At 48.5% G+C, this 27,787-nt stretch overlaps 1 protein-coding gene across 18 annotated transcripts in view; it reads left to right on the forward strand.

Moving 5' to 3' along the window:
• The window catches only part of LOC106579599 (histone-lysine N-methyltransferase 2C), a 373,485-nt gene that overhangs the window by 255,749 nt on the left and 89,949 nt on the right, over positions 1-27,787 (forward strand). For 16 of the 18 annotated variants that reach the window (XM_045702710.1, XM_014159676.2, XM_014159658.2 and 13 more), the window contains 5 exons: positions 589-753; positions 1,129-1,238; positions 2,762-2,839; positions 3,760-3,990; positions 5,499-5,630. In XM_045702710.1, coding sequence (XP_045558666.1) covers positions 589-753; positions 1,129-1,238; positions 2,762-2,839; positions 3,760-3,990; positions 5,499-5,630 — 716 coding nt within the window. The remainder of the gene's footprint in view (positions 1-588; positions 754-1,128; positions 1,239-2,761; positions 2,840-3,759; positions 3,991-5,498; positions 5,631-27,787) is intronic. The other 2 variants (XM_014159659.2, XM_014159672.2) reach the window with 2 other exon arrangements.

A 27,787-nucleotide genomic window follows, 5' to 3' on the forward strand; every position in this document is an offset into this window, starting at 1 on the left:
TCTTCTTTCCCTTAGTATCTGTTGATATGGCTCCATCTCTATAATGTACCTTCTCATCTACGTTTCTGTATGGTCCCTCCCCCTCACACGGCTCTGTAGCAGCGCTTTATGGGATTTCCCCCATATCAGGTGTAACGCCAGTCCCTAATCCCCAGTCAAACAACGCTCTGTTGACACTGCAGCGAGACACATTCATTCAGGTCTTTCCTTGGAGCCACGCCAATGACATTTATTTTTAGGGCCGCTCTTTTCATGGTGGATGATCCATACACACACACACACACACACTTCAGTAACTGTAGTCTGTTATTTTAGTGTTTATATTAGGTGTGTGTGTCTGTTTACCCTCAGGTTTGTTTGGATGAACAGTATTTGTGTGTGTGCATTATCATTGGACACGTGTTGAAATGTATGCTACATATCTTGTGAGTTGCTGTGTGTGTGTGTGTGTGTGTGTGTGTGTGTGTGTGTGTGTGTGTGTGTGTGTGTGTGTGTGTGTGTGTGTGTGTGTGTGTGTGTGTGTGTGTGTGTATTTCACTCCTGCTGAATCTCGTCCCCTCACGCCACCCTCTCTCCCCCCTGCCACAGGTGTGTCTCCTGTACCCAGTGCGGTGCCACCTCCCCTGGCCTGAGGTGTGACTGGCAGAACCACTACACCCTGTGTGGCCCCTGTGGCAGCCTGGCATCCTGCCCGGTGTGCATGCGCAGCTACCGTGAGGACGAGCTCATCGTGCAGTGCCGCCAGTGTGACAGGTGAGCAGCGCTCCCTCTGCCAGGCCAGGTGCCAGCCGAGCATGATTGGGTGGCACTAGGGCCTGGCAACACTGTAGACGTGGCATGCTGGCATCCAGTGTTCAGTTTGACAAAGACAACAGTCCAAAGATTTACTACGGTTTAATTTAGTCATCGTAAGGCTTGAGGGGCCAGAACGTATGGTTGCTATGGCAACTGGGTTAATGCATGTCAGAGTCTGTGTGTAGGCAAGTGCTTCTTTGTGTCTTTGTACACCTGTGGCTCTGTGTTTTTACACTTGAATGTATTCGTATTGCGTGACTACATGCACATTTATAAAGTCCAGGCATAAAGTGCATATGTAAATGTATCTGATCATCTTCTCCTTCCCCTCAGGTGGGTCCACGCGTGTTGCCAGGGCCTGAACACGGATGAGGAGGTGGAGAATGCAGCGGATGATGGCTTTGACTGCACCATGTGTCGAATGCACGCTCTGCCTTCACAGGGTAAGACTCCAGACCTAGCCCACACACTGTGAAAGCTATGTGTATGATAAGACCTGACAAATAGTTAAGTGGTGTTGGCTATATGATGCTTCCAAGTGGCACAGTGGTCTAAAGCACTGCATCACAGCGCAAGAGACGTCACTGCAGTGCATGGTTCGAATCCAGGCTGTATCATGTCTGGCCGTGATTGGAGTCCCATAGGGCGGCGCACAATTGGCCCAGCATCGTCAGCGTTTGGCCGGGGTAGGCCGTCATTGTAAATAAGAATTTGTTCTTAACTGACTTGCCTAGTTAAATAAAGGTTTAAAAAATATATATATATTTTTTACTTTGTCTCATCCTGACTCCCGACATATTCATTACTATGGGACAGCTGGAGATGGAATTTGAATATTGAAACAGTGTTGCAAATGTCGGAAAGACAGACAGCAATTTTTATACAAATCTCCATTGTTGAAAACTAAATGTTAGTCTAAAAGAAATGTGAGATAATTTCTAGATGTTTTTTATAGTGGAGATTAAGTTTATAAATTGCCTGGCTGGGCTGATGAGACAGTGGATTGTTCAGTCAGATGGAACAGAGTAAATAGGCATTTTAACGTCATAGATTTAGCTGGTGGTAACTTGTGGAATAGACACCGGCTGGAATGTGGATTAGACCCACCTGTTGTATAATTAAGCAATAAGGTACCTCTGGGGTTTGTGGTATATGGCCAATATACCACGGCTAAGGGCTGTTCTTATGCATGACACATCGCAGAGTGCCTGGACACAGCCCTTAGCTGTGGTATATTGGCCATATACCACAAACCCCCGAGGTGCCTTATTGCTATTATAAACTGGTTACCAGCGTAATTAGAGCAGTAAAAATAAATGTTTTGTCATACCCGTGGTATACGGTCTGATATACCACGCCTGTCAGCCAATCATCATTCAGGGCTCGAACCACCCAGTTTATAATGGTTAATATATCCTACTTGTATATTTTTTTTATGTACTGTAATGTACAGTGTTCCCAAGCTCATCTCAATGAACTCAACCAGCTCCTCTCAATTAGCCTAAAGGCATGCTCTATTCTGTTAATGGGACCAGGCTCAGACAAATGTGGGCTGTTCATTACAACAGCAGATGGCTAGAATGAAATATCAACCTGCAACCTGTTCACTCATCCATTCTATCTGATAATGATTGAAATTTGGGACAGATTTGACCTCAGACAAAAGTGAGGAGTGATGGAAAAGGGGAGGTAGGGAAATAAATAGACATCCTTATTTGAATGATGGAACTGATGATGGAACTGAATGAGGGAATTCTCAATTAAATAATAGTTGAGTAACATATTTAAATGTTTATTCTTTACATTTTGTGGCGGCGGTTGGATCCGGTGCTCGCTGTTTGATGCATTTACTAAGGCAACAGTGTTCACTGCTGTTTTTGACTTCAATGTTTTGAAATCGAAATCCTGCAAATCCTATTCATAATGACTCATGACATTTTGCAAATTTGTCATGTCATCGTTTCAGGCAAAATGAAAGCCCTCCTGTCTGATGGCTGCGAGGCCCCGATGGTGACCCAGATGGTGACTAAAACAAGAGAACCAGGTAATCAAGCTCTACAGATCCAAATAACCCAGATAATAGTCACGGTTTATGAGGTGGTGTGAATCAAATGAATCATTACTTTCTGATAATGTAGTTGACAGCGTTGGACTTGGTACCGATATATCCACGGTATGAGGACACGAGTATTTCACTATTTGTAAAATATATATATATATATATTGCCTTGCACAAAGGCGGAGGTAGCGGTCCTGCTGCTGGGTTGTTGCCCTCCTACGGCCTCCTCCATGTCTCCTGATGTACTGCCCTGTCTCCTGGTAGCGCCCCCATGCTCTGGACACTACGCTGACAGACACAGCAAACCTTTTTGCTACAGCTCGCATTGATGTGCCATCCTGGATGAGCTGCACTACCTGAGCCACTTGTGTGGGTTGTAGACTCCGTCTCATGCTACCACTAGAGTGAAAGCACCGCCAGCATTCAAAAGTGACCAAAACATCAGCCAGGAAGCATAGGAACTGAGAAGTGGTCTGTGGTCCCCACCTGCAGAACCACCCCTTTATTGGGGGTGTTTTGCTAATTGCCTATAATTTCCACCTGTTGTCTATTCCATTTACACAACAGCATGTGCAATTTATTGTCAATCAGTGTTGACTTGGAGTGTGATTGACTTGGAGTTACATTGTTGTTTAAGTGTTGCCTTTATTTTTTGGAGCAGTGTATATCGTAAACACATACACTACCTGTATGTGTTTACGATATACACTGCTCAAGTTCAAGGGGGCCGAATACTTTCGCAAGGCACTGTATATGGTTCTAGACGTGTAAGTGATCTTCAGCATTTAGTTCACAATACTTAATATACTTTATGTTTAATGTACTCGAAGTCCTCGAGAGCTGTTGTTGCTGCTAGTTTTTCAGTCATTGTCTAATGTTGTTGAAAACCTTAAACCTCCCTTTAGCCAATCAGAAGACATACACCCAGGATGGGGTGTGTCTGACAGAGTCGGGCATGTGCCAGCTGCAGAGCCTGGTGGTGCCCTCTTCGTCGACCCGCCGAGGACAGAACAGGCGGCCCAAGCCCAAGCTCAAACTGAAGATCATAAATCAGAACAGTGTAGCTGTGCTCCAGTCTCCACTGGACCCCCACTACTTAGAGTTGTCCCGGGACGGGTACATGGACAACAACCGAGGTAAACTGACTTCTAGGGTTTCACAAATGGTTGACTGCATGTGCCCCACCTTGAGGGGTCCGGGGGCTCCAATCCGGCAAAAAATGTATGAGAAGAAAGAAAGAGGATGTCTTGCTCAAATATAACCCCCCCCCCCTTTTTGAGAAGTCTAATAATCCATTTTTGTTTTCATTGAAAATGTTATGTCGATTAATATGTTTGAACTGGGATGAGAAGATGCAAACATTGGAGTTTATTGGCTATTCACATTGGCCAGCACTGGAATGTCTGGGCTATTTTCTGAGGATTGAGTTTTCAGTTTACATTTTCTTGGTATGACGGGGGGGGGGCATAAATCCTTTCCTCGTTGCTTTTTAATCAGAACGGTCAAAAGAAAGAGCGTATGTTTGCCAGGAAGCAACGTTTCAATCATCTCAAAATGTAGAGGCACAGGGGGAAAAAGAAAAAACTTTCCTGCCTCACTGGAACCTATTTGGGAAAAGCGAAGCAGGAAAGGAGAGCAGGCATGTAATGAATCTGACAGAGTGAAGTCTTTGAAAACAGCAGTCAGCAAATTATACCTGAATTGGCATTTTGGTGAGGAGGAGGAGGCTGGCCAGGGCTAACTGAATTAATCCACAGCCCTTCTGTCAGAACTCTGCTCTGAGTGCAAGCAAGGGCTAATGATGAGCAATTAACCCTTTCCTGGTTCCTGGTATATTTAATCCATGCAGCGGGTGAATTTTCAAGCCCTGTTGAATGGCTGCTGTACACATCACGTAACGCTATGTTATAATGTAGCTATGACCATACATGAAATTATGACAACGCACACACAGATAATTAGATTCGATTCATCTTGGCTTGAAGAAGTCTATTTGACCATTTACAGCAGTGAACTAGGGTTGTGATCAGGTACTAGGGACTATGTTGGGGTGTCTGTAGGTGTTATAGCCACTATAAGTGCAGTACATGAACGTCATGGCATGAAGAAAGATGAGAGAAATAACAACAAAAAAAGTCAACCTTGGACTGATCATGCATATATACAGTATGTACAGTACATTTGTGCAAGACCAATATGTAAAGGATATATACATCAATCATTGAACAAATCCTGGAGATGCCACTCATTTGCATTTATAATCTGAGAAATACTCCAGCGTTATCGCTAAGAGGTTAACGCTAAAATGGTCTGTGGCTAATTTTGAATTCCACCACTTAATGTACTGCTGTGGCACCTCTTCCAGAGGTCTTACTCGGACAACAGGCCCACCAAGATGGCAGACCTTCCATGGAAGGTACATTGAGCTTTTTGTGGGTCTCATGAAGTATGTGCAGGGTCAGGTCATGTTCATTAAGCATCAAATGCATACAATAGAGAGGGATTACCTAGAAAAAAAGTATTTTATTTATCCATTGCAAAAACTGTTTTCGATTGCGTGTCATAATGAACAAGACCTCGATCTGTAGTCCGGGGTTTGATGACATGGTCCTGGGTTTGGTGACATGGTTGTGTTCCGTTCCAGAAGGGGACCTCATGATGTACTGTGACGTTAAGTCTGAGTCCAGCCCGGAACGGGAGCCCGTTGACGACGACGCCAAGGGTGCCGAAGACACCGACGGCAACAAGAAGAGGAAGAGGAAACCGTATCGGCCCGGTAGGTTCAAAGTTCAAAACATTTTTAGATTTGGGGAGTTAGAAACGTATATGTATTTTGGCTCAAAGATAGCACAGCAAAAACTCTCTGGAAAAACAAATCCGTTCATATGAGGCATCATTACAAAGTGTAAGGAACACCGACGCTCATGGAAGGGTCCCCTTCCTTAGGTCAGCACAGACCTTGGGTCAGTTTTGTCTCAAGTGGGTTGAGGTTCAAATCAGTTTATTTGTCACGTGCGCCAAATACAACAGGTGTAGACCTTACAGTGAAATGCTTACTTTACAGGCCCTAACCAACAGTGCAATTTTTAAGTTAAATAAAAAAAAGTATTAGGTGAACAATAGATATGTAAGGAAATAAAAAACAACAGTGAAAAATAACAGTAGCGAGGCTATAACCAGTAGCGAGGCTATAACCAGTAGCGAGGCTATAACCAGTAGCGAGGCTATAACCAGTAGCGAATCTATAACCAGTAGCGAGACTATAAAAGCCCCATCGATATAACGGTAGCGAGGCTATAACCGGTAGCGAGGCTATAACCGGTAGCGAGGCTATAACCGGTAGCGAGGCTATAAACGGTAGCGAGGCTATAAACGGTAGCGAGGCTATAAACGGTAGCGAGGCTATAACAGCCCCATCGATATAACAGTAGCGAGGCTATAAACAGTAGCGAGGCTATAACCAGTAGCGAGGCTATAACAGCCCCATCGCTATAAACAGTAGCGAGGCTATAACAGCCCCATCGCTATAAACAGTAGCGAGGCTATAACAGCCCCATCGCTATAACCAGTAGCGAGGCTATAAACAGTAGCGAGGCTATACCCAGTAGCGAGGCTATAACAGCCCCGTCGATATAAACAGTAGCGAGGCTATAAACAGTAGCGAGGCTATAACAGCCCCATCGATATAAACAGTAGCGAGGCTATAACCAGTAGCGAGGCTATAAACAGTAGCGAGGCTATAACAGCCCCGTCGATATAAACAGTAGCGAGGCTATAACAGCCCCATCGATATAAACAGTAGCGAGGCTATAACCAATAGCGAGGCTATAACCAGTAGCGAGGCTATAACAGCCCCGTAGATATAACAGTAGCGAGGCTATAACAGCCCCATCGATATAACCAGTAGCGAGGCTATAACCAGTAGCGAGGCTATAACCAGTAGCGAGGCTATAACAGCCCCGTCGATATAACAGTAGCGAGGCTATAACAGTCCCGTCGATATAACAGTAGCGAGGCTATAAACAGTAGCGAGGCTATAACAGCCCCGTCGATATAACAGTAGCGAGGCTATAACAGCCCCATCGATATAACAGCCCCGTCGATATAACAGTAGCGAGGCTATAACAGCCCAGTCGATATAACAGCCCCGTCGATATAACAGTAGCGAGGCTATAAACAGTAGCGAGGCTATAAACAGTAGCGAGGCAATAACAGTAGCGAGGCTATAACCGGTAGCGAGGCTATAACAGCCCCGTCGATATAACAGTAGCGAGGCTATAACCAGTAGCGAGGCTATAACAGCCCCGTCGATATAACAGTAGCGAGGCTATAACAGCCCCGTCGATATAACAGTAGCGAGGCTATAACAGCCCCATCGATATAAACAGTAGCAAGGCTATAACAGCCCCGTCGATGTAACAGTAGCGAGGCTATAACCAGTACCGAGGCTATAACAGCCCCGTCGATATAACCAGTAGCGAGGCTATAAACAGTAGCGAGGCTATAACCAGTAGCGAGGCTATAACAGCCCCATCGATATAACAGTAGCGAGGCTATAAACAGTAGCAAGGCTATAACAGCCCCGTCGATATAACAGTAGCGAGGCTATAACAGCCCCATCGATATAACAGTAGCGAGGCTATAAACAGTAGCGAGGCTATAACCGGTAGCGAGGCTATAACAGCCCCGTCGATATAACAGTAGCGAGGCTATAACCAGTAGCGAGGCTATAACAGCCGCGAGGCTATAACAGCCCCGTCGATATAACAGTAGCGAGGCTATAAACAGTAGCGAGGCAATAACAGCCCCGTCGATATAACAGTAGCGAGGCTATAACCGGTAGCGAGGCTATAACAGCCCCGTCGATATAACAGTAGCGAGGCTATAACAGCCCCGTCGATATAACCAGTAGCGAGGCTATAACCAGTAGCGAGGCTATAACAGCCCCGTCGATTTAACAGTAGCGAGGCTATAACAGCCCCGTCGATATAACAGCCCCGTCGATATAACCAGTAGCGAGGCGATAACCAGTAGCGAGGCTATAACCAGCAGCGAGGCTATAACGGCCCCGTCGATATAACAGTAGCGAGGCTATAACCAGTAGCGAGGCTATAACGGCCCCGTCGATATAACGGCCCGTCGATATAACGGCCCCGTCGATATGAACGGTAGCGAGGCTATAACAGCCCCGTCGATATAACAGCCCCGTCGATATAACAGTAGCGAGGCTATAACAGCCCCGTCGATATAACAGTAGCGAGGCTATAACAGCCCCGTCGATATAACAGTAGCGAGGCTATAACAGTAGCGAGGCTATAACAGTAGCGAGGCTATAAACAGTAGCGAGACTATAACAGCCCCGTCGATATAAACATTAGCGAGGCTATAACCAGTAGTGAGGCTATAACCAGTAGTGAGGCTATGACCAGTAGCGAGGCTATAACCAGTAGCGAGGCTATAACCAGTAGCGAGGCTATAACAGCCCCATCGATATAACAGTAGCGAGGCTATAAACAGTAGCGAGGCTATAACAGCCCCGTCGATATAACAGTAGCGAGGCTATAACAGCCCCGTCGATATAACAGTAGCGAGGCTATAACAGCCCCGTCGATATAACAGCCCCGTCGATATAACAGCGTCGATATAACAGCCCCGTCGATATAACAGCCCCGTCGATATAACAGCCCCGTCGATATAACAGCCCCGTCGATATAACAGCCCCGTCTTTATAACAGCCCGTCGATATAACAGCCCCGTCGATATAACAGTAGCGAGGCTATAAACAGTAGCGAGGCTATAAACAGTAGCGAGGCTATAAACAGTAGCGAGGCTATAAACAGTAGCGAGGCTATACCCAGTAGCGAGGCTATACCCAGTAGCGAGGCTATAACAGCCCCGTCGATATAAACAGTAGCGAGGCTATAAACAGTAGCGAGGCTATAACAGCCCCATCGATATAAACAGTAGCGAGGCTATAACCAGTAGCGAGGCTATAAACAGTAGCGAGGCTATAACAGCCCCGTCGATATAAACAGTAGCGAGGCTATAACAGCCCCATCGATATAAACAGTAGCGAGGCTATAACCAGTAGCGAGGCTATAACCAGTAGCGAGGCTATAACAGCCCCGTAGATATAACAGTAGCGAGGCTATAACAGCCCCATCGATATACCAGTAGCGAGGCTATAACCAGTAGCGAGGCTATAACCAGTAGCGAGGCTATAACCAGTAGCGAGGCTATAACAGCCCCGTCGATATAACAGTAGCGAGGCTATAACAGTCCCGTCGATATAACAGTAGCGAGGCTATAACAGCCCCGTCGATATAACAGTAGCGAGGCTATAACAGCCCCGTCGATATAACAGCCCCGTCGATATAACAGTAGCGAGGCTATAACAGCCCAGTCGATATAACAGCCCCGTCGATATAACAGCCCCGTCGATATAACAGTAGCGAGGCTATAAACAGTAGCGAGGCAATAACAGTAGCGAGGCTATAACCGGTAGCGAGGCTATAACAGCCCCGTCGATATAACAGTAGCGAGGCTATAACAGCCCCGTCGATATAACCAGTAGCGAGGCTATAACCAGTAGTGAGGCTATAACAGCCCCGTCGATTTAACAGTAGCGAGGCTATAACAGCCCCGTCGATATAACAGCCCCGTCGATATAACCAGTAGCGAGGCGATAACCAGTAGCGAGGCTATAACCAGTAGCGAGGCTATAACAGCCCCGTCGATATAACAGTAGCGAGGCTATAACCAGTAGCGAGGCTATAACGGCCCCGTCGATATAACGGCCCCGTCGATATAACGGCCCCGTCGATATAACGGCCCCGTCGATAAAACGGCCCCGTCGATATGAACGGTAGCGAGGCTATGAACAGTAGCGAGGCTATAACAGCCCCGTCGATATAACAGCCCCGTCGATATAACAGCCCCGTCGATATAACCAGTAGCGAGGCGATAACCAGTAGCGAGGCTATAACCAGTAGCGAGGCTATAACAGCCCCGTCGATATAACAGTAGCGAGGCTATAAACAGTAGCGAGGCTATAAACAGTAGCGAGGCTATAAACAGTAGCGAGGCTATACCCAGTAGCGAGGCTATAACAGCCCCGTCGATATAAACAGTAGCGAGGCTATAAACAGTAGCGAGGCTATAACAGCCCCATCGATATAACCAGTAGCGAGGCTATAACCAGTAGCGAGGCTATAAACAGTAGCGAGGCTATAACAGCCCCGTCGATATAAACAGTAGCGAGGCTATAACAGCCCCATCGATATAAACAGTAGCGAGGCTATAACCAGTAGCGAGGCTATAACCAGTAGCGAGGCTATAACAGCCCCGTAGATATAACAGTAGCGAGGCTATAACAGCCCCATCGATATACCAGTAGCGAGGCTATAACCAGTAGCGAGGCTATAACCAGTAGCGAGGCTATAACCAGTAGCGAGGCTATAACAGCCCCGTCGATATAACAGTAGCGAGGCTATAACAGTCCCGTCGATATAACAGTAGCGAGGCTATAAACAGTAGCGAGGCTATAACAGCCCCGTCGATATAACAGTAGCGAGGCTATAACAGCCCCGTCGATATAACAGCCCCGTCGATATAACAGTAGCGAGGCTATAACAGCCCAGTCGATATAACAGCCCCGTCGATATAACAGCCCCGTCGATATAACAGTAGCGAGGCTATAAACAGTAGCGAGGCAATAACAGTAGCTAGGCTATAACCGGTAGCGAGGCTATAACAGCCCCGTCGATATAACAGTAGCGAGGCTATAACAGCCCCGTCGATATAACCAGTAGCGAGGCTATAACCAGTAGTGAGGCTATAACAGCCCCGTCGATTTAACAGTAGTGAGGCTATAACAGCCCCGTCGATTTAACAGTAGCGAGGCTATAACAGCCCCGTCGATATAACAGCCCCGTCGATATAACCAGTAGCGAGGCGATAACCAGTAGCGAGGCGATAACCAGTAGCGAGGCGATAACCAGTAGCGAGGCGATAACCAGTAGCGAGGCTATAACAGCCCCGTCGATATAACAGTAGCGAGGCTATAACCAGTAGCGAGGCTATAACGGCCACGTCGATAAAACGGCCCCGTCGATATGAACGGTAGCGAGGCTATGAACAGTAGCGAGGCTATAACAGCCCCGTCGATATAACAGCCCCGTCGATATAACCAGTAGTGAGGCGATAACCAGTAGCGAGGCTATAACCAGTAGCGAGGCTATAACAGCCCCGTCGATATAACAGTAGCGAGGCTATAACCAGTAGCGAGGCTATAACAGCCCCGTCGATATAACAGTAGCGAGGCTATAACCAGTAGCGAGGCTATAACGGCCCCGTCGATATAACGGCCCCGTCGATATAACGGCCCCGTCGATATAACGGCCCCGTCGATATAACGGCCCCGTCGATATAACGGCCCCGTCGATATAACGGCCCCGTCGATATAACGGCCCCGTCGATATAACGGCCCCGTCGATAAAACGGCCCCGTCGATATGAACGGTAGCGAGGCTATGAACAGTAGCGAGGCTATGAACAGTAGCGAGGCTATAACAGCCCCGTCGATATAACAGCCCCGTCGATATAACAGCCCCGTCGATATAACAGTAGCGAGGCTATAACAGCCCCGTCGATATAACAGTAGCGAGGCTATAACAGCCCCGTCGATATAACAGTAGCGAGGCTATAACAGCCCCGTCGATATAACAGTAGCGAGGCTATAAACAGCCCCGTCGATATAACAGTAGCGAGGATATAACCAGTAGCGAGGCTATAACCAGTAGCGAGGCTATAACGGCCCCGTCGCTATAAACAGTAGGGAGGCTATAAACAGTAGCGAGACTATAACAGTAGCGAGGCTATAACCAGTGGCGAGGCTATAACCAGTAGCGAGGCTATAACAGTAGCGAGGCTATAAACAGTAGTGAGGCTATAAACAGTAGCGAGGCTATAACGGCCCCGTCGCTATAAACAGTAGGGAGGCTATAACCAGTAGTGAGGCTATGACCAGTAGTGAGGCTATGACCAGTAGCGAGGCTATGACCAGTAGCGAGGCTATGACCAGTAGCGAGGCTATAACCAGTAGCGAGGCTATAACAGCCCCATCGATATAACAGTAGCGAGGCTATAAACAGTAGCGAGGCTATAACAGCCCCGTCGATATAACAGCCCCGTCGATATAACCAGTAGCGAGGCTATAACATTCCCGTCGATATAACAGCCCCGTCGATATAACAGTAGCGAGGCTATAACCAGTAGCGAGGCTATAACAGCCCCGTCGATATAACAGTAGCGAGGCTATAACAACCCCGTCGATATAACAGTAGCGAGGCTATAACAGCCCCGTCGATATAACAGCCTCGTCGATATAACAGCCCCGTCGATATAACAGCTCGTCGATATAACAGCTCGTCGATATAACAGCCCCGTCGATATAACAGTAGCGAGGCTATAACCAGTAGCGAGGCTATAAACAGTAGCGAGGCTATAAACGGTAGCGAGGCTATAACCGGTAGCGAGGCTATAAACAGTAGCGAGGCTATAAACAGTAGCGAGGCTATACCCAGTAGCGAGGCTATAACAGCCCCATCGATATAAACAGTAGCGAGGCTATAACCAGTAGCGAGGCTATAAACAGTAGCGCTTCTATAAACAGTAGCGAGGCTATAAACAGTAGCGAGGCTATAACAGCCCCATCGATATAAACAGTAGCGAGGCTATAAACAGTAGCGAGGCTATAACAGCCCCATCGATATAAACAGTAGCGAGGCTATAACCAGTAGCGAGGCTATAACCAGTAGCGAGGCTATAACAGCCCCGTAGATATAACAGTAGCGAGGCTATAACAGCCCCATCGATATAACAGCCCCATCGATATAACAGCCCCATCGATATAACAGTAGCGAGGCTATAACCAGTAGCGAGGCTATAACCAGTAGCGAGGCTATAACCAGTAGCGATGCTATAACCAGTAGCGAGGCTATAACAGCCCCGTCGATATAACAGTAGCGAGGCTATAACAGTCCCGTCGATATAACAGTAGCGAGGCTATAAACAGTAGCGAGGCTATAACAGCCCCGTCGATATAACAGTAGCGAGGCTATAACAGCCCTGTCGATATAACAGCCCTGTCGATATAACAGCCCCGTCGATATAACAGCCCCGTCGATATAAACAGTAGCGAGGCAATAACAGCCCCGTCGATATAACAGTAGCGAGGCTATAACCGGTAGCGAGGCTATAACAGCCCCATCGATATAACAGTAGCGAGGCTATAACAGCCCCATCGATATAACAGTAGCGAGGCTATAACCAGTAGCGAGGCTATAACCAGTAGCGAGGCTATAACCAGTAGCGAGGCTATAACAGCCCCGTAGATATAACAGTAGCGAGGCTATAACAGCCCCATCGATATAACAGTAGCGAGGCTATAACCAGTAGCGAGGCTATAACCAGTAGCGAGGCTATAACCAGTAGCGAGGCTATAACAGCCCCGTCGATATAACAGTAGCGAGGCTATAACAGCCCAGTCGATATAACAGCCCCGTCGATATAACAGCCCCGTCGATATAACAGCCCCGTCGATATAACAGTAGCGAGGCTATAACAGCCCCGTCGATATAACAGTAGCGAGGCTATAAACAGCCCCGTCGATATAACAGTAGCGAGGATATAACCAGTAGCGAGGCTATAACCAGTAGCGAGGCTATAACGGCCCCGTCGCTATAAACAGTAGGGAGGCTATAAACAGTAGCGAGACTATAACAGTAGCGAGGCTATAACCAGTGGCGAGGCTATAACCAGTAGCGAGGCTATAAACAGTAGTGAGGCTATAAACAGTAGCGAGGCTATAACGGCCCCGTCGCTATAAACAGTAGGGAGGCTATAACCAGTAGTGAGGCTATGACCAGTAGTGAGGCTATGACCAGTAGTGAGGCTATGACCAGTAGCGAGGCTATGACCAGTAGCGAGGCTATGACCAGTAGCGAGGCTATAACAGCCCCATCGATATAACAGTAGCGAGGCTATAAACAGTAGCGAGGCTATAACAGCCCCGTCGATATAACAGCCCCGTCGATATAACCAGTAGCGAGGCTATAACATTCCCGTCGATATAACAGCCCCGTCGATATACCAGTAGCGAGGCTATAACAGCCCCGTCGATATAACAGTAGCGAGGCTATAACAACCCCGTCGATATAACAGTAGCGAGGCTATAACAGCCCCGTCGATATAACAGCCTCGTCGATATAACAGCCCCGTCGATATAACAGCTCGTCGATATAACAGCCCCGTCGATATAACAGTAGCGAGGCTATAACCAGTAGCGAGGCTATAAACAGTAGCGAGGCTATAACCGGTAGCGAGGCTATAAACATTAGCGAGGCTATAAACAGTAGCGAGGCTATAAACAGTAGCGAGGCTATACCCAGTAGCGAGGCTATAACAGCCCCATCGATATAAACAGTTTCGAGGCTATAACCAGTAGCGAGGCTATAAACAGTAGCGCTTCTATAAACAGTAGCGAGGCTATAAACAGTAGCGAGGCTATAACAGCCCCATCGATATAAACAGTAGCGAGGCTATAACCAGTAGCGAGGCTATAAACAGTAGCGAGGCTATAACAGCCCCATCGATATAAACAGTAGCAACTATAACCAGTAGCGAGGCTATAACCAGTAGCGAGGCTATAACAGCCCCGTAGATATAACAGTAGCGAGGCTATAACAGCCCCATCGATATAACAGCCCCATCGATATAACAGCCCCATCGATATAACAGTAGCGAGGCTATAACCAGTAGCGAGGCTATAACCAGTAGCGAGGCTATAACCAGTAGCGAGGCTATAACCAGTAGCGATGCTATAACCAGTAGCGAGGCTATAACAGCCCCGTCGATATAACAGTAGCGAGGCTATAACAGTCCCGTCGATATAACAGTAGCGAGGCTATAAACAGTAGCGAGGCTATAACAGCCCCGTCGATATAACAGTAGCGAGGCTATAACAGCCCCGTCGATATAACAGCCCCGTCGATATAACAGTAGCGAGGCTATAACAGCCCTGTCGATATAACAGCCCTGTCGATATAACAGCCCCGTCGATATAACAGCCCAGTCGATATAAACAGTAGCGAGGCAATAACAGCCCCGTCGATATAACAGTAGCGAGGCTATAACCGGTAGCGAGGCTATAACAGCCCCGTCGATATAACAGTAGCGAGGCTATAACAGCCCCATCGATATAACAGTAGCGAGGCTATAACCAGTAGCGAGGCTATAACCAGTAGCGAGGCTATAACCAGTAGCGAGGCTATAACCAGTAGCGAGGCTATAACAGCCCCGTAGATATAACAGTAGCGAGGCTATAACAGCCCCATCGATATAACAGTAGCGAGGCTATAACCAGTAGCGAGGCTATAACCAGTAGCGAGGCTATAACCAGTAGCGAGGCTATAACAGCCCCGTCGATATAACAGTAGCGAGGCTATAACAGCCCAGTCGATATAACAGCCCCGTCGATATAACAGCCCCGTCGATATAACAGCCCCGTCGATATAACAGTAGCGAGGCTATAAACAGTAGCGAGGCAATAACAGTAGCGAGACTATAACCGGTAGCGAGGCTATAACAGCCCCGTCGATATAACAGCCCCGTCGATATAACCAGTAGCGAGGCGATAACCAGTAGCGAGGCTATAACAGCCCCGTCGATATAACAGTAGCGAGGCTATAACAGCCCCGTCGATATAACAGTAGCGAGGCTATAACAGCCCCGTCGATATAACAGTAGCGAGGCTATAACCAGTAGCGAGGCTATAACGGCCCCGTCGATATAACGGCCCCGTCGATATAACGGCCCCGTCGATATAACGGCCCCGTCGATATGAACGGTAGCGAGGCTATGAACAGTAGCGAGGCTATGAACAGTAGCGAGGCTATAACAGCCCCGTCGATATAACAGCCCCGTCGATATAACAGCCCCGTCGATATAACAGTAGCGAGACTATAACAGCCCCGTCGATATAACAGTAGCGAGGCTATAAACAGCCCCGTCGATATAACCAGTAGCGAGGATATAACCAGTAGCGAGGCTATAACCAGTAGCGAGGCTATAACGGCCCCATCGCTATAAACAGTAGGGAGGCTATAAACAGTAGCGAGACTATAACAGTAGCGAGGCTATAACCACTGGCGAGGCTATAACCAGTAGCGAGGCTATAACAGTAGCGAGGCTATAACAGTAGCGAGGCTATAAACAGTAGCGAGGCTATAACAGCCCCGTCGATATAAACATTAGCGAGGCTATAACCAGTAGTGAGGCTATGACCAGTAGTGAGGCTATGACCAGTAGCGAGGCTATAACCAGTAGCGAGGCTATAACCAGTAGCTAGGCTATAACAGCCCCATCGATATAACAGTAGCGAGGCTATAACCAGTAGCGAGGCTATAACCAGTAGCGAGGCTATAACCAGTAGCGAGGCTATAACAGCCCCGTAGATATAACAGTAGCGAGGCTATAACAGCCCCATCGATATAACATTAGCGAGGCTATAACCAGTAGCGAGGCTATAACCAGTAGCGAGGCTATAACCAGTAGCGAGGCTATAAACAGTAGCGAGGCTATAACAGCCCCGTCGATATAACAGTAGCGAGGCTATAACAGCCCAGTCGATATAACAGCCCAGTCGATATAACAGCCCAGTCGATATAACTGCCCCGTCGATATAACAGCCCCGTCGATATAACAGTAGCGAGGCTATAAACAGTAGCGAGGCAATAACAGTAGCGAGGCTATAACCGGTAGCGAGGCTATAACAGCCCCGTCGATATAACAGTAGCGAGGCTATAACAGCCCCGTCGATATAACCAGTAGCGAGGCTATAACCAGTAGCGAGGCTATAACCAGTAGCGAGGCTATAACCAGTAGCGAGGCTATAACCAGTAGCGAGGCTATAACCAGTAGCGAGGCTATAACAGCCCCGTCGATATAACAGCCCCGTCGATATAACCAGTAGCGAGGCGATAACCAGTAGCGAGGCGATAACCAGTAGCGAGGCGATAACCAGTAGCGAGGCTATAACCAGTAGCGAGGCTATAACAGCCCGCGATAACAGTAGCGAGGCTATAACAGCCCCGTCGATATAACAGTAGCGAGGCTATAACAGCCCCGTCGATATAACAGTAGCGAGGCTATAACCAGTAGCGAGGCTATAACGGCCCCGTCGATATAACGGCCCCGTCGATATAACGGCCCGCCGATATAACGGCCCCGTCGATAAAACGGCCCCGTCGATATGAACGGTAGCGAGGCTATGAACAGTAGCGAGGCTATAACAGCCCCGTCGATATAACAGCCCCGTCGATATAACAGCCCCGTCGATATAACAGTAGCGAGGCTATAACAGCCCCGTCGATATAACAGTAGCGAGGCTATAACAGCCCCGTCGATATAACAGTAGCGAGGCTATAACAGCCCCGTCGATATAACAGTAGCGAGGCTATAAACAGCCCCGTCGATATAACAGTAGCGAGGATATAACCAGTAGCGAGGCTATAACCAGTAGCGAGGCTATAACTGCCCCGTCGCTATAAACAGTAGGGAGGCTATAAACAGTAGCGAGACTATAACAGTAGCGAGGCTATAACCAGTGGCGAGGCTATAACAGTAGCGAGGCTATAAAAGCCCCGTCGATATAAACATTAGCGAGGCTATAACCAGTAGTGAGGCTATAACCAGTAGTGAGGCTATGACCAGTAGTGAGGCTATGACCAGTAGCGAGGCTATAACCAGTAGCGAGGCTATAACCAGTAGCGAGGCTATAATAGCCCCATCGATATAACAGTATCGAGGCTATAAACAGTAGCGAGGCTATAACAGCCCCGTCGATATAACAGCCCCGTCGATATAACCAGTAGCGAGGCTATAACAGCCCCGTCGATATAACAGCCCCGTCGATATAACAGTAGCGACGCTATAACCAGTAGCGAGGCTATAACAGCCCCGTCGATATAACAGTAGCGAGGCTATAACAGCCCCGTCGATATAACAGTAGCGAGGCTATAACAGCCCCGTCGATATAACAGCCCCGTCGATATAACAGTAGCGAGGCTATAACCAGTAGCGAGGCTATAAACGGTAGCGAGGCTATAACCGGTAGCGAGGCTATAAACAGTAGCGAGGCTATAAACAGTAGCGAGGCTATACCCAGTAGCGAGGCTATAACAGCCCCGTCGATATAAACAGTAGCGAGGCTATAAACAGTAGCGAGGCTATAACAGCCCCATCGATATAAACAGTAGCGAGGCTATAACCAGTAGCGAGGCTATAAACAGTAGCGAGGCTATAACAGCCCCGTCGATATAAACAGTAGCGAGGCTATAACAGCCCCATCGATATAAACAGTAGCGAGGCTATAACCAGTAGCGAGGCTATAACCAGTAGCGAGGCTATAACAGCCCCGTAGATATAACAGTAGCGAGGCTATAACAGCCCCATCGATATAACAGCCCCATCGATATACCAGTAGCGAGGCTATAACCAGTAGCGAGGCTATAACCAGTAGCGAGGCTATAACAGCCCCGTCGATATAACAGTAGCGAGGCTATAAACAGTAGCGAGGCTATAACAGCCCCGTCGATATAACAGTAGCGAGGCTATAACAGCCCCGTCGATATAACAGTAGCGAGGCTATAACAGCCCCGTCGATATAACAGCCCCGTCGATATAACAGCCCCGTCGATATAACAGTAGCGAGGCTATAAACAGTAGCGAGGCAATAACAGCCCCGTCGATATAACAGTAGCGAGGCTATAACCGGTAGCGAGGCTATAACAGCCCCGTCGATATAACAGTAGCGAGGCTATAACAGCCCCGTCGATATAACCAGTAGCGAGACTATAACCAGTAGCGAGGCTATAACAGCCCCGTCGAGGTAACAGTAGCGAGGCTATAACAGCCCCGTCGATATAACAGTAGCGAGGCTATAACAGCCCCGTCGATATAACAGTAGCGAGGCTATAACAGCCCCGTCGATATAACAGTAGCGAGGCTATAAACAGCCCCGTCGATATAACAGTAGCGAGGATATAACCAGTAGCGAGGCTATAACCAGTAGCGAGGCTATAACTGCCCCGTCGCTATAAACAGTAGGGAGGCTATAAACAGTAGCGAGACTATAACAGTAGCGAGGCTATAACCAGTGGCGAGGCTATAACAGTAGCGAGGCTATAAAAGCCCCGTCGATATAAACATTAGCGAGGCTATAACCAGTAGTGAGGCTATAACCAGTAGTGAGGCTATGACCAGTAGTGAGGCTATGACCAGTAGCGAGGCTATAACCAGTAGCGAGGCTATAACCAGTAGCGAGGCTATAACAGCCCCATCGATATAACAGTATCGAGGCTATAAACAGTAGCGAGGCTATAACAGCCCCGTCGATATAACAGCCCCGTCGATATAACCAGTAGCGAGGCTATAACAGCCCCGTCGATATAACAGCCCCGTCGATATAACAGTAGCGACGCTATAACCAGTAGCGAGGCTATAACAGCCCCGTCGATATAACAGTAGCGAGGCTATAACAGCCCCGTCGATATAACAGTAGCGAGGCTATAACAGCCCCGTCGATATAACAGCCCCGTCGATATAACAGCCTCGTCGATATAACAGCCCCGTCGATATAACAGCCCCGTCGATATAACAGCCCCGTCGATATAACAGCCCCGTCGATATAACAGTAGCGAGGCTATAACCAGTAGCGAGGCTATAAACGGTAGCGAGGCTATAACCGGTAGCGAGGCTATAAACAGTAGCGAGGCTATAAACAGTAGCGAGGCTATACCCAGTAGCGAGGCTATAACAGCCCCGTCGATATAAACAGTAGCGAGGCTATAAACAGTAGCGAGGCTATAACAGCCCCATCGATATAAACAGTAGCGAGGCTATAACCAGTAGCGAGGCTATAAACAGTAGCGAGGCTATAACAGCCCCGTCGATATAAACAGTAGCGAGGCTATAACAGCCCCATCGATATAAACAGTAGCGAGGCTATAACCAGTAGCGAGGCTATAACCAGTAGCGAGGCTATAACAGCCCCGTAGATATAACAGTAGCGAGGCTATAACAGCCCCATCGATATAACAGCCCCATCGATATACCAGTAGCGAGGCTATAACCAGTAGCGAGGCTATAACCAGTAGCGAGGCTATAACAGCCCCGTCGATATAACAGTAGCGAGGCTATAAACAGTAGCGAGGCTATAACAGCCCCGTCGATATAACAGTAGCGAGGCTATAACAGCCCCGTCGATATAACAGTAGCGAGGCTATAACAGCCCCGTCGATATAACAGCCCCGTCGATATAACAGCCCCGTCGATATAACAGTAGCGAGGCTATAAACAGTAGCGAGGCAATAACAGCCCCGTCGATATAACAGTAGCGAGGCTATAACCGGTAGCGAGGCTATAACAGCCCCGTCGATATAACAGTAGCGAGGCTATAACAGCCCCGTCGATATAACCAGTAGCGAGACTATAACCAGTAGCGAGGCTATAACAGCCCCGTCGAGGTAACAGTAGCGAGGCTATAACAGCCCCGTCGATATAACCAGTAGCGAGGCGATAACCAGTAGCGAGGCTATAACCAGTAGCGAGGCTATAACAGCCCCGTCGATATAACAGTAGCGAGGCTATAACAGCCCCGTCGATATAACAGTAGCGAGGCTATAACAGCCCCGTCGATATAACAGTAGCGAGGCTATAACCAGTAGCGAGGCTATAACGGCCCCGTCGATATAACGGCCCCGTCGATATAACGGCCCCGTCGATATAACGGCCCGTCGATATAACGGCCCCGTCGATATGAACGGTAGCGAGGCTATGACAGCCCCGTCGATATAACAGCCCCGTCGATATAACAGTAGCGAGGCTATAACCAGTAGCGAGGCTATAACAGCCCCGTCGATATAACAGTAGCGAGGCTATAACAGCCCCGTCGATATAACAGTAGCGAGGCTATAACAGCCCCGTGGATATAACAGCCCCGTGGATATAACAGCCTCGTCGATATAACAGCCCGTCGATATAACGGCCCCGTCGATATAACAGCCCCGTCGATATAACAGTAGCGAGGCTATAAACAGTAGCGAGGCTATAAACAGTAGCGAGGCTATAAACAGTAGCGAGGCTATACCCAGTAGCGAGGCTATAACAGCCCCGTCGATATAAACAGTAGCGAGGCTATAAACAGTAGCGAGGCTATAACAGCCCCATCGATATAAACAGTAGCGAGGCTATAACCAGTAGCGAGGCTATAAACAGTAGCGAGGCTATAACAGCCCCGTCGATATAAACAGTAGCGAGGCTATAACAGCCCCATCGATATAAACAGTAGCGAGGCTATAACCAGTAGCGAGGCTATAACCAGTAGCGAGGCTATAACATTCCCGTAGATATAACAGTAGCGAGGCTATAACAGCCCCATCGATATAACAGTAGCGAGGCTATAACCAGTAGCGAGGCTATAACCAGTAGCGAGGCTATAACAGCCCCGTCGATATAACAGTAGCGAGGCTATAACAGTCCCGTCGATATAACAGTAGCGAGGCTATAAACAGTAGCGAGGCTATAACAGCCCCGTCGATATAACAGTAGCGTCGATATAACAGCCCCGTCGATATAACAGTAGCGAGGCTATAACAGCCCAGTCGATATAACAGCCCCGTCGATATAACAGCCCCGTCGATATAACAGTAGCGAGGCTATAACCAGTAGCGAGGCTATAACCAGTAGCGAGGCTATAACAGCCCCGTCGATTTAACAGTAGCGAGGCTATAACAGCCCCGTCGATATAACCAGTAGCGAGGCGATAACCAGTAGCGAGGCTATAACCAGTAGCGAGGCTATAACAGCCCCGTCGATATAACAGTAGCGAGGCTATAACAGCCCCGTCGATATAACAGTAGCGAGGCTATAACGGCCCCGTCGATATAACGGCCCCGTCGATATAACGGCCCCGTCGATATAACGGCCCCGTCGATATAACGGCCCGTCGATATAACGGCCCAGTCGATATAACGGCCCCGTCGATATGAACGGTAGCGAGGCTATGACAGCCCCGTCGATATAACAGCCCCGTCGATATAACAGCCCCGTCGATATAACAGTAGCGAGGCTATAACAGCCCCGTCGATATAACAGTAGCGAGGCTATAACAGCCCCGTCGATATAACAGTAGCGAGGCTATAACCAGTAGCGAGGCTATAACGGCCCCGTCGATATAACGGCCCCGTCGATATAACGGCCCCGTCGATATAACGGCCCCGTCGATATAACGGCCCGTCGATATAACGGCCCGTCGATATAACGGCCCCGTCGATTTAACAGCCCCGTCGATATAACAGCCCCGTCGATATAACCAGTAGCGAGGCGATAACCAGTAGCGAGGCGATAACCAGTAGCGAGGCTATAACCAGTAGCGAGGCTATAACCAGTAGCGAGGCTATAACAGCCCCGTCGATATAACAGTAGCGAGGCTATAACAGCCCCGTCGATATAACAGTAGCGAGGCTATAACAGCCCCGTCGATATAACAGTAGCGAGGCTATAACCAGTAGCGAGGCTATAACGGCCCCGTCGATATAACGGCCCCGTCGATATAACGGCCCGCCGATATAACGGCCCCGTCGATAAAACGGCCCCGTCGATATGAACGGTAGCGAGGCTATGAACAGTAGCGAGGCTATAACAGCCCCGTCGATATAACAGTAGCGAGGCTATAACAGCCCCGTCGATATAACAGTAGCGAGGCTATAACAGCCCCGTCGATATAACAGTAGCGAGGCTATAAACAGCCCCGTCGATATAACAGTAGCGAGGATATAACCAGTAGCGAGGCTATAACCAGTAGCGAGGCTATAACTGCCCCGTCGCTATAAACAGTAGGGAGGCTATAAACAGTAGCGAGACTATAACAGTAGCGAGGCTATAACCAGTGGCGAGGCTATAACAGTAGCGAGGCTATAACAGTAGCGAGGCTATAAAAGCCCCGTCGATATAAACATTAGCGAGGCTATAACCAGTAGTGAGGCTATAACCAGTAGTGAGGCTATGACCAGTAGTGAGGCTATGACCAGTAGCGAGGCGATAACCAGTAGCGAGGCTATAACCAGTAGCGAGGCTATAACAGCCCCGTCGATATAACAGTAGCGAGGATATAACCAGTAGCGAGGCTATAACCAGTAGCGAGGCTATAACTGCCCCGTCGCTATAAACAGTAGGGAGGCTATAAACAGTAGCGAGACTATAACAGTAGCGAGGCTATAACCAGTGGCGAGGCTATAACAGTAGCGAGGCTATAACAGTAGCGAGGCTATAAAAGCCCCGTCGATATAAACATTAGCGAGGCTATAACCAGTAGTGAGGCTATAACCAGTAGTGAGGCTATGACCAGTAGTGAGGCTATGACCAGTAGCGAGGCTATAACCAGTAGCGAGGCTATAACCAGTAGCGAGGCTATAACAGCCCCATCGATATAACAGTATCGAGGCTATAAACAGTAGCGAGGCTATAACAGCCCCGTCGATATAACAGCCACGTCGATATAACCAGTAGCGAGGCTATAACAGCCCCGTCGATATAACAGCCCCGTCGATATAACAGTAGCGAGGCTATAACCAGTAGCGAGGCTATAACAGCCCCGTCGATATAACAGTAGCGAGGCTATAACAGCCCCGTCGATATAACAGTAGCGAGGCTATAACAGCCCCGTCGATATAACAGCCCCGTCGATATAACAGCCCCGTCGATATAACAGCCCCGTCGATATAACAGCCCCGTCGATATAACAGCCTCGTCGATATAACAGCCTCGTCGATATAACAGCCCCGTCGATATAACAGCCCCGTCGATATAACAGCCCCGTCGATATAACAGCCCCGTCGATATAACAGCCCCGTCGATATAACAGTAGCGAGGCTATAACCGGTAGCGAGGCTATAACCGGTAGCGAGGCTATAACCGGTAGCGAGGCTATAAACGGTAGCGAGGCTATAAACAGTAGCGAGGCTATACCCAGTAGCGAGGCTATACCCAGTAGCGAGGCTATAACAGCCCCGTCGATATAAACAGTAGCGAGGCTATAAACAGTAGCGAGGCTATAACAGCCCCATCGATATAAACAGTAGCGAGGCTATAACCAGTAGCGAGGCTATAAACAGTAGCGAGGCTATAACAGCCCCATCGATATAAACAGTAGCGAGGCTATAACCAGTAGCGAGGCTATAAACAGTAGCGAGGCTATAACAGCCCCGTCGATATAAACAGTAGCGAGGCTATAACAGCCCCATCGATATAAACAGTAGCGAGGCTATAACCAGTAGCGAGGCTATAACCAGTAGCGAGGCTATAACAGCCCCGTAGATATAACAGTAGCGAGGCTATAACAGCCCCATCGATATAACAGCCCCATCGATATACCAGTAGCGAGGCTATAACCAGTAGCGAGGCTATAACAGCCCCGTCGATATAACAGTAGCGAGGCTATAAACAGTAGCGTGGCTATAACAGCCCCGTCGATATAACAGTAGCGAGGCTATAACAGCCCCGTCGATATAACAGTAGCGAGGCTATAACAGCCCCGTCGATATAACAGCCCCGTCGATATAACAGTAGCGAGGCTATAAACAGTAGCGAGGCAATAACAGCCCCGTCGATATAACAGTAGCGAGGCTATAACCGGTAGCGAGGCTATAACAGCCCCGTCGATATAACAGTAGCGAGGCTATAACAGCCCCGTCGATATAACCAGTAGCGAGGCTATAACCAGTAGCGAGGCTATAACAGCCCCGTCGATTTAACAGTAGCGAGGCTATAACAGCCCCGTCGATATAACCAGTAGCGAGGCGATAACCAGTAGCGAGGCTATAACCAGTAGCGAGGCTATAACAGCCCCGTCGATATAACAGTAGCGAGGCTATAACAGCCCGTCGATATAACAGTAGCGAGGCTATAACAGCCCCGTCGATATAACAGTAGAGAGGCGATAACCAGTAGCGAGGCTATAACGGCCCCGTCGATATAACGGCCCCGTCGATATAACGGCCCCGTCGATATAACGGCCCCGTCGATATAACGGCCCCGTCGATATAACGGCCCCGTCGATATAACGGCCCCGTCGATATGAACGGTAGCGAGGCTATAACAGCCCCGTCGATATAACAGCCCCGTCGATATAACAGTAGCGAGGCTATAACCAGTAGCGAGGCTATAACAGCCCCGTCGATATAACAGTAGCGAGGCTATAACAGCCCCGTCGATATAACAGTAGCGAGGCTATAACAGCCCCGTGGATATAACAGCCCCGTGGATATAACATCCTCGTCGATATAACAGCCCGTCGATATAACAGCCCCGTCGATATAACAGTAGCGAGGCTATAAACAGTAGCGAGGCTATAAACAGTAGCGAGGCTATAAACAGTAGCGAGGCTATACCCAGTAGCGAGGCTATAACAGCCCCGTCGATATAAACAGTAGCGAGGCTATAAACAGTAGCGAGGCTATAACAGCCCCATCGATATAAACAGTAGCGAGGCTATAACCAGTAGCGAGGCTATAAACAGTAGCGAGGCTATAACAGCCCCTCGATATAAAGCGAGGCTATAACAGCCCCATCGATATAAACAGTAGCGAGGCTATAACCAGTAGCGAGGCTATAAACAGTAGCGAGGCTATAACAGCCCCGTCGATATAAACAGTAGCGAGGCTATAACAGCCCCATCGATATAAACAGTAGCGAGGCTATAACCAGTAGCGAGGCTATAACCAGTAGCGAGGCTATAACAGCCCCGTAGATATAACAGTAGCGAGGCTATAACAGCCCCATCGATATAACAGCCCCATCGATATACCAGTAGCGAGGCTATAACCAGTAGCGAGGCTATAACAGCCCCGTCGATATAACAGTAGCGAGGCTATAAACAGTAGCGTGGCTATAACAGCCCCGTCGATATAACAGTAGCGAGGCTATAACAGCCCCGTCGATATAACAGTAGCGAGGCTATAACAGCCCCGTCGATATAACAGCCCCGTCGATATAACAGTAGCGAGGCTATAAACAGTAGCGAGGCAATAACAGCCCCGTCGATATAACAGTAGCGAGGCTATAACCGGTAGCGAGGCTATAACAGCCCCGTCGATATAACAGTAGCGAGGCTATAACAGCCCCGTCGATATAACCAGTAGCGAGGCTATAACCAGTAGCGAGGCTATAACAGCCCCGTCGATTTAACAGTAGCGAGGCTATAACAGCCCCGTCGATATAACCAGTAGAGAGGCGATAACCAGTAGCGAGGCTATAACCAGTAGCGAGGCTATAACAGCCCCGTCGATATAACAGTAGCGAGGCTATAACAGCCCCGTCGATATAACAGTAGCGAGGCTATAACAGCCCCGTCGATATAACAGTAGCGAGGCTATAACCAGTAGCGAGGCTATAACGGCCCCGTCGATATAACGGCCCCGTCGATATAACGGCCCCGTCGATATAACGGCCCCGTCGATATAACGGCCCCGTCGATATAACGGCCCCGTCGATATAACGGCCCCGTCGATATGAACGGTAGCGAGGCTATGACAGCCCCGTCGATATAACAGCCCCGTCGATATAACAGTAGCGAGGCTATAACCAGTAGCGAGGCTATAACAGCCCCGTCGATATAACAGTAGCGAGGCTATAACAGCCCCGTCGATATAACAGTAGCGAGGCTATAACAGCCCCGTGGATATAACAGCCCCGTGGATATAACATCCTCGTCGATATAACAGCCCGTCGATATAACAGCCCCGTCGATATAACAGCCCCGTCGATATAACAGTAGCGAGGCTATAAACAGTAGCGAGGCTATAAACAGTAGCGAGGCTATAAACAGTAGCGAGGCTATACCCAGTAGCGAGGCTATAACAGCCCCGTCGATATAAACAGTAGCGAGGCTATAAACAGTAGCGAGGCTATAACAGCCCCATCGATATAAACAGTAGCGAGGCTATAACCAGTAGCGAGGCTATAAACAGTAGCGAGGCTATAACAGCCCCGTCGATATAAACAGTAGCGAGGCTATAACAGCCCCATCGATATAAACAGTAGCGAGGCTATAACCAGTAGCGAGGCTATAACCAGTAGCGAGGCTATAACAGCCCCGTAGATATAACAGTAGCGAGGCTATAACAGCCCCATCGATATAACAGTAGCGAGGCTATAACCAGTAGCGAGGCTATAACCAGTAGGGAGGCTATAACCAGTAGCGAGGCTATAACCAGTAGCGAGGCTATAACAGCCCCGTCGAATAACAGTAGCGAGACTATAACAGTAGCGAGGCTATAACAGCCCCGTCGATATAACAGTAGCGAGGCTATAAACAGTAGCGAGGCTATAACAGCCCCGTCGATATAACAGTAGCGAGGCTATAACAGCCCCGTCGATATAACAGCCCCGTCGATATAACAGCCCCGTCGATATAACAGTAGCGAGGCTATAACATCCCAGTCGATATAACAGCCCCGTCGATATAACAGCCCCGTCGATATAACAGTAGCGAGGCTATAAACAGTAGCAAGGCAATAACAGTAGCGAGGCTATAACCGGTAGCGAGGCTATAACAGCCCCGTCGATATAACAGTAGCGAGGCTATAACCAGTAGCGAGGCTATAACATCCCAGTCGATATAACAGCCCCGTCGATATAACAGCCACGTCGATATAACCAGTAGCGAGGCTATAACAGCCCCGTCGATATAACAGCCCCGTCGATATAACAGTAGCGAGGCTATAACCAGTAGCGAGGCTATAACAGCCCCGTCGATATAACAGTAGCGAGGCTATAACAGCCCCGTCGATATAACAGTAGCGAGGCTATAACAGCC

Source organism: Salmo salar, chromosome ssa19 (assembly GCF_905237065.1).
Source record: "Salmo salar chromosome ssa19, Ssal_v3.1, whole genome shotgun sequence".
In the NCBI taxonomy this organism is placed as follows: domain Eukaryota; kingdom Metazoa; phylum Chordata; class Actinopteri; order Salmoniformes; family Salmonidae; genus Salmo; species Salmo salar.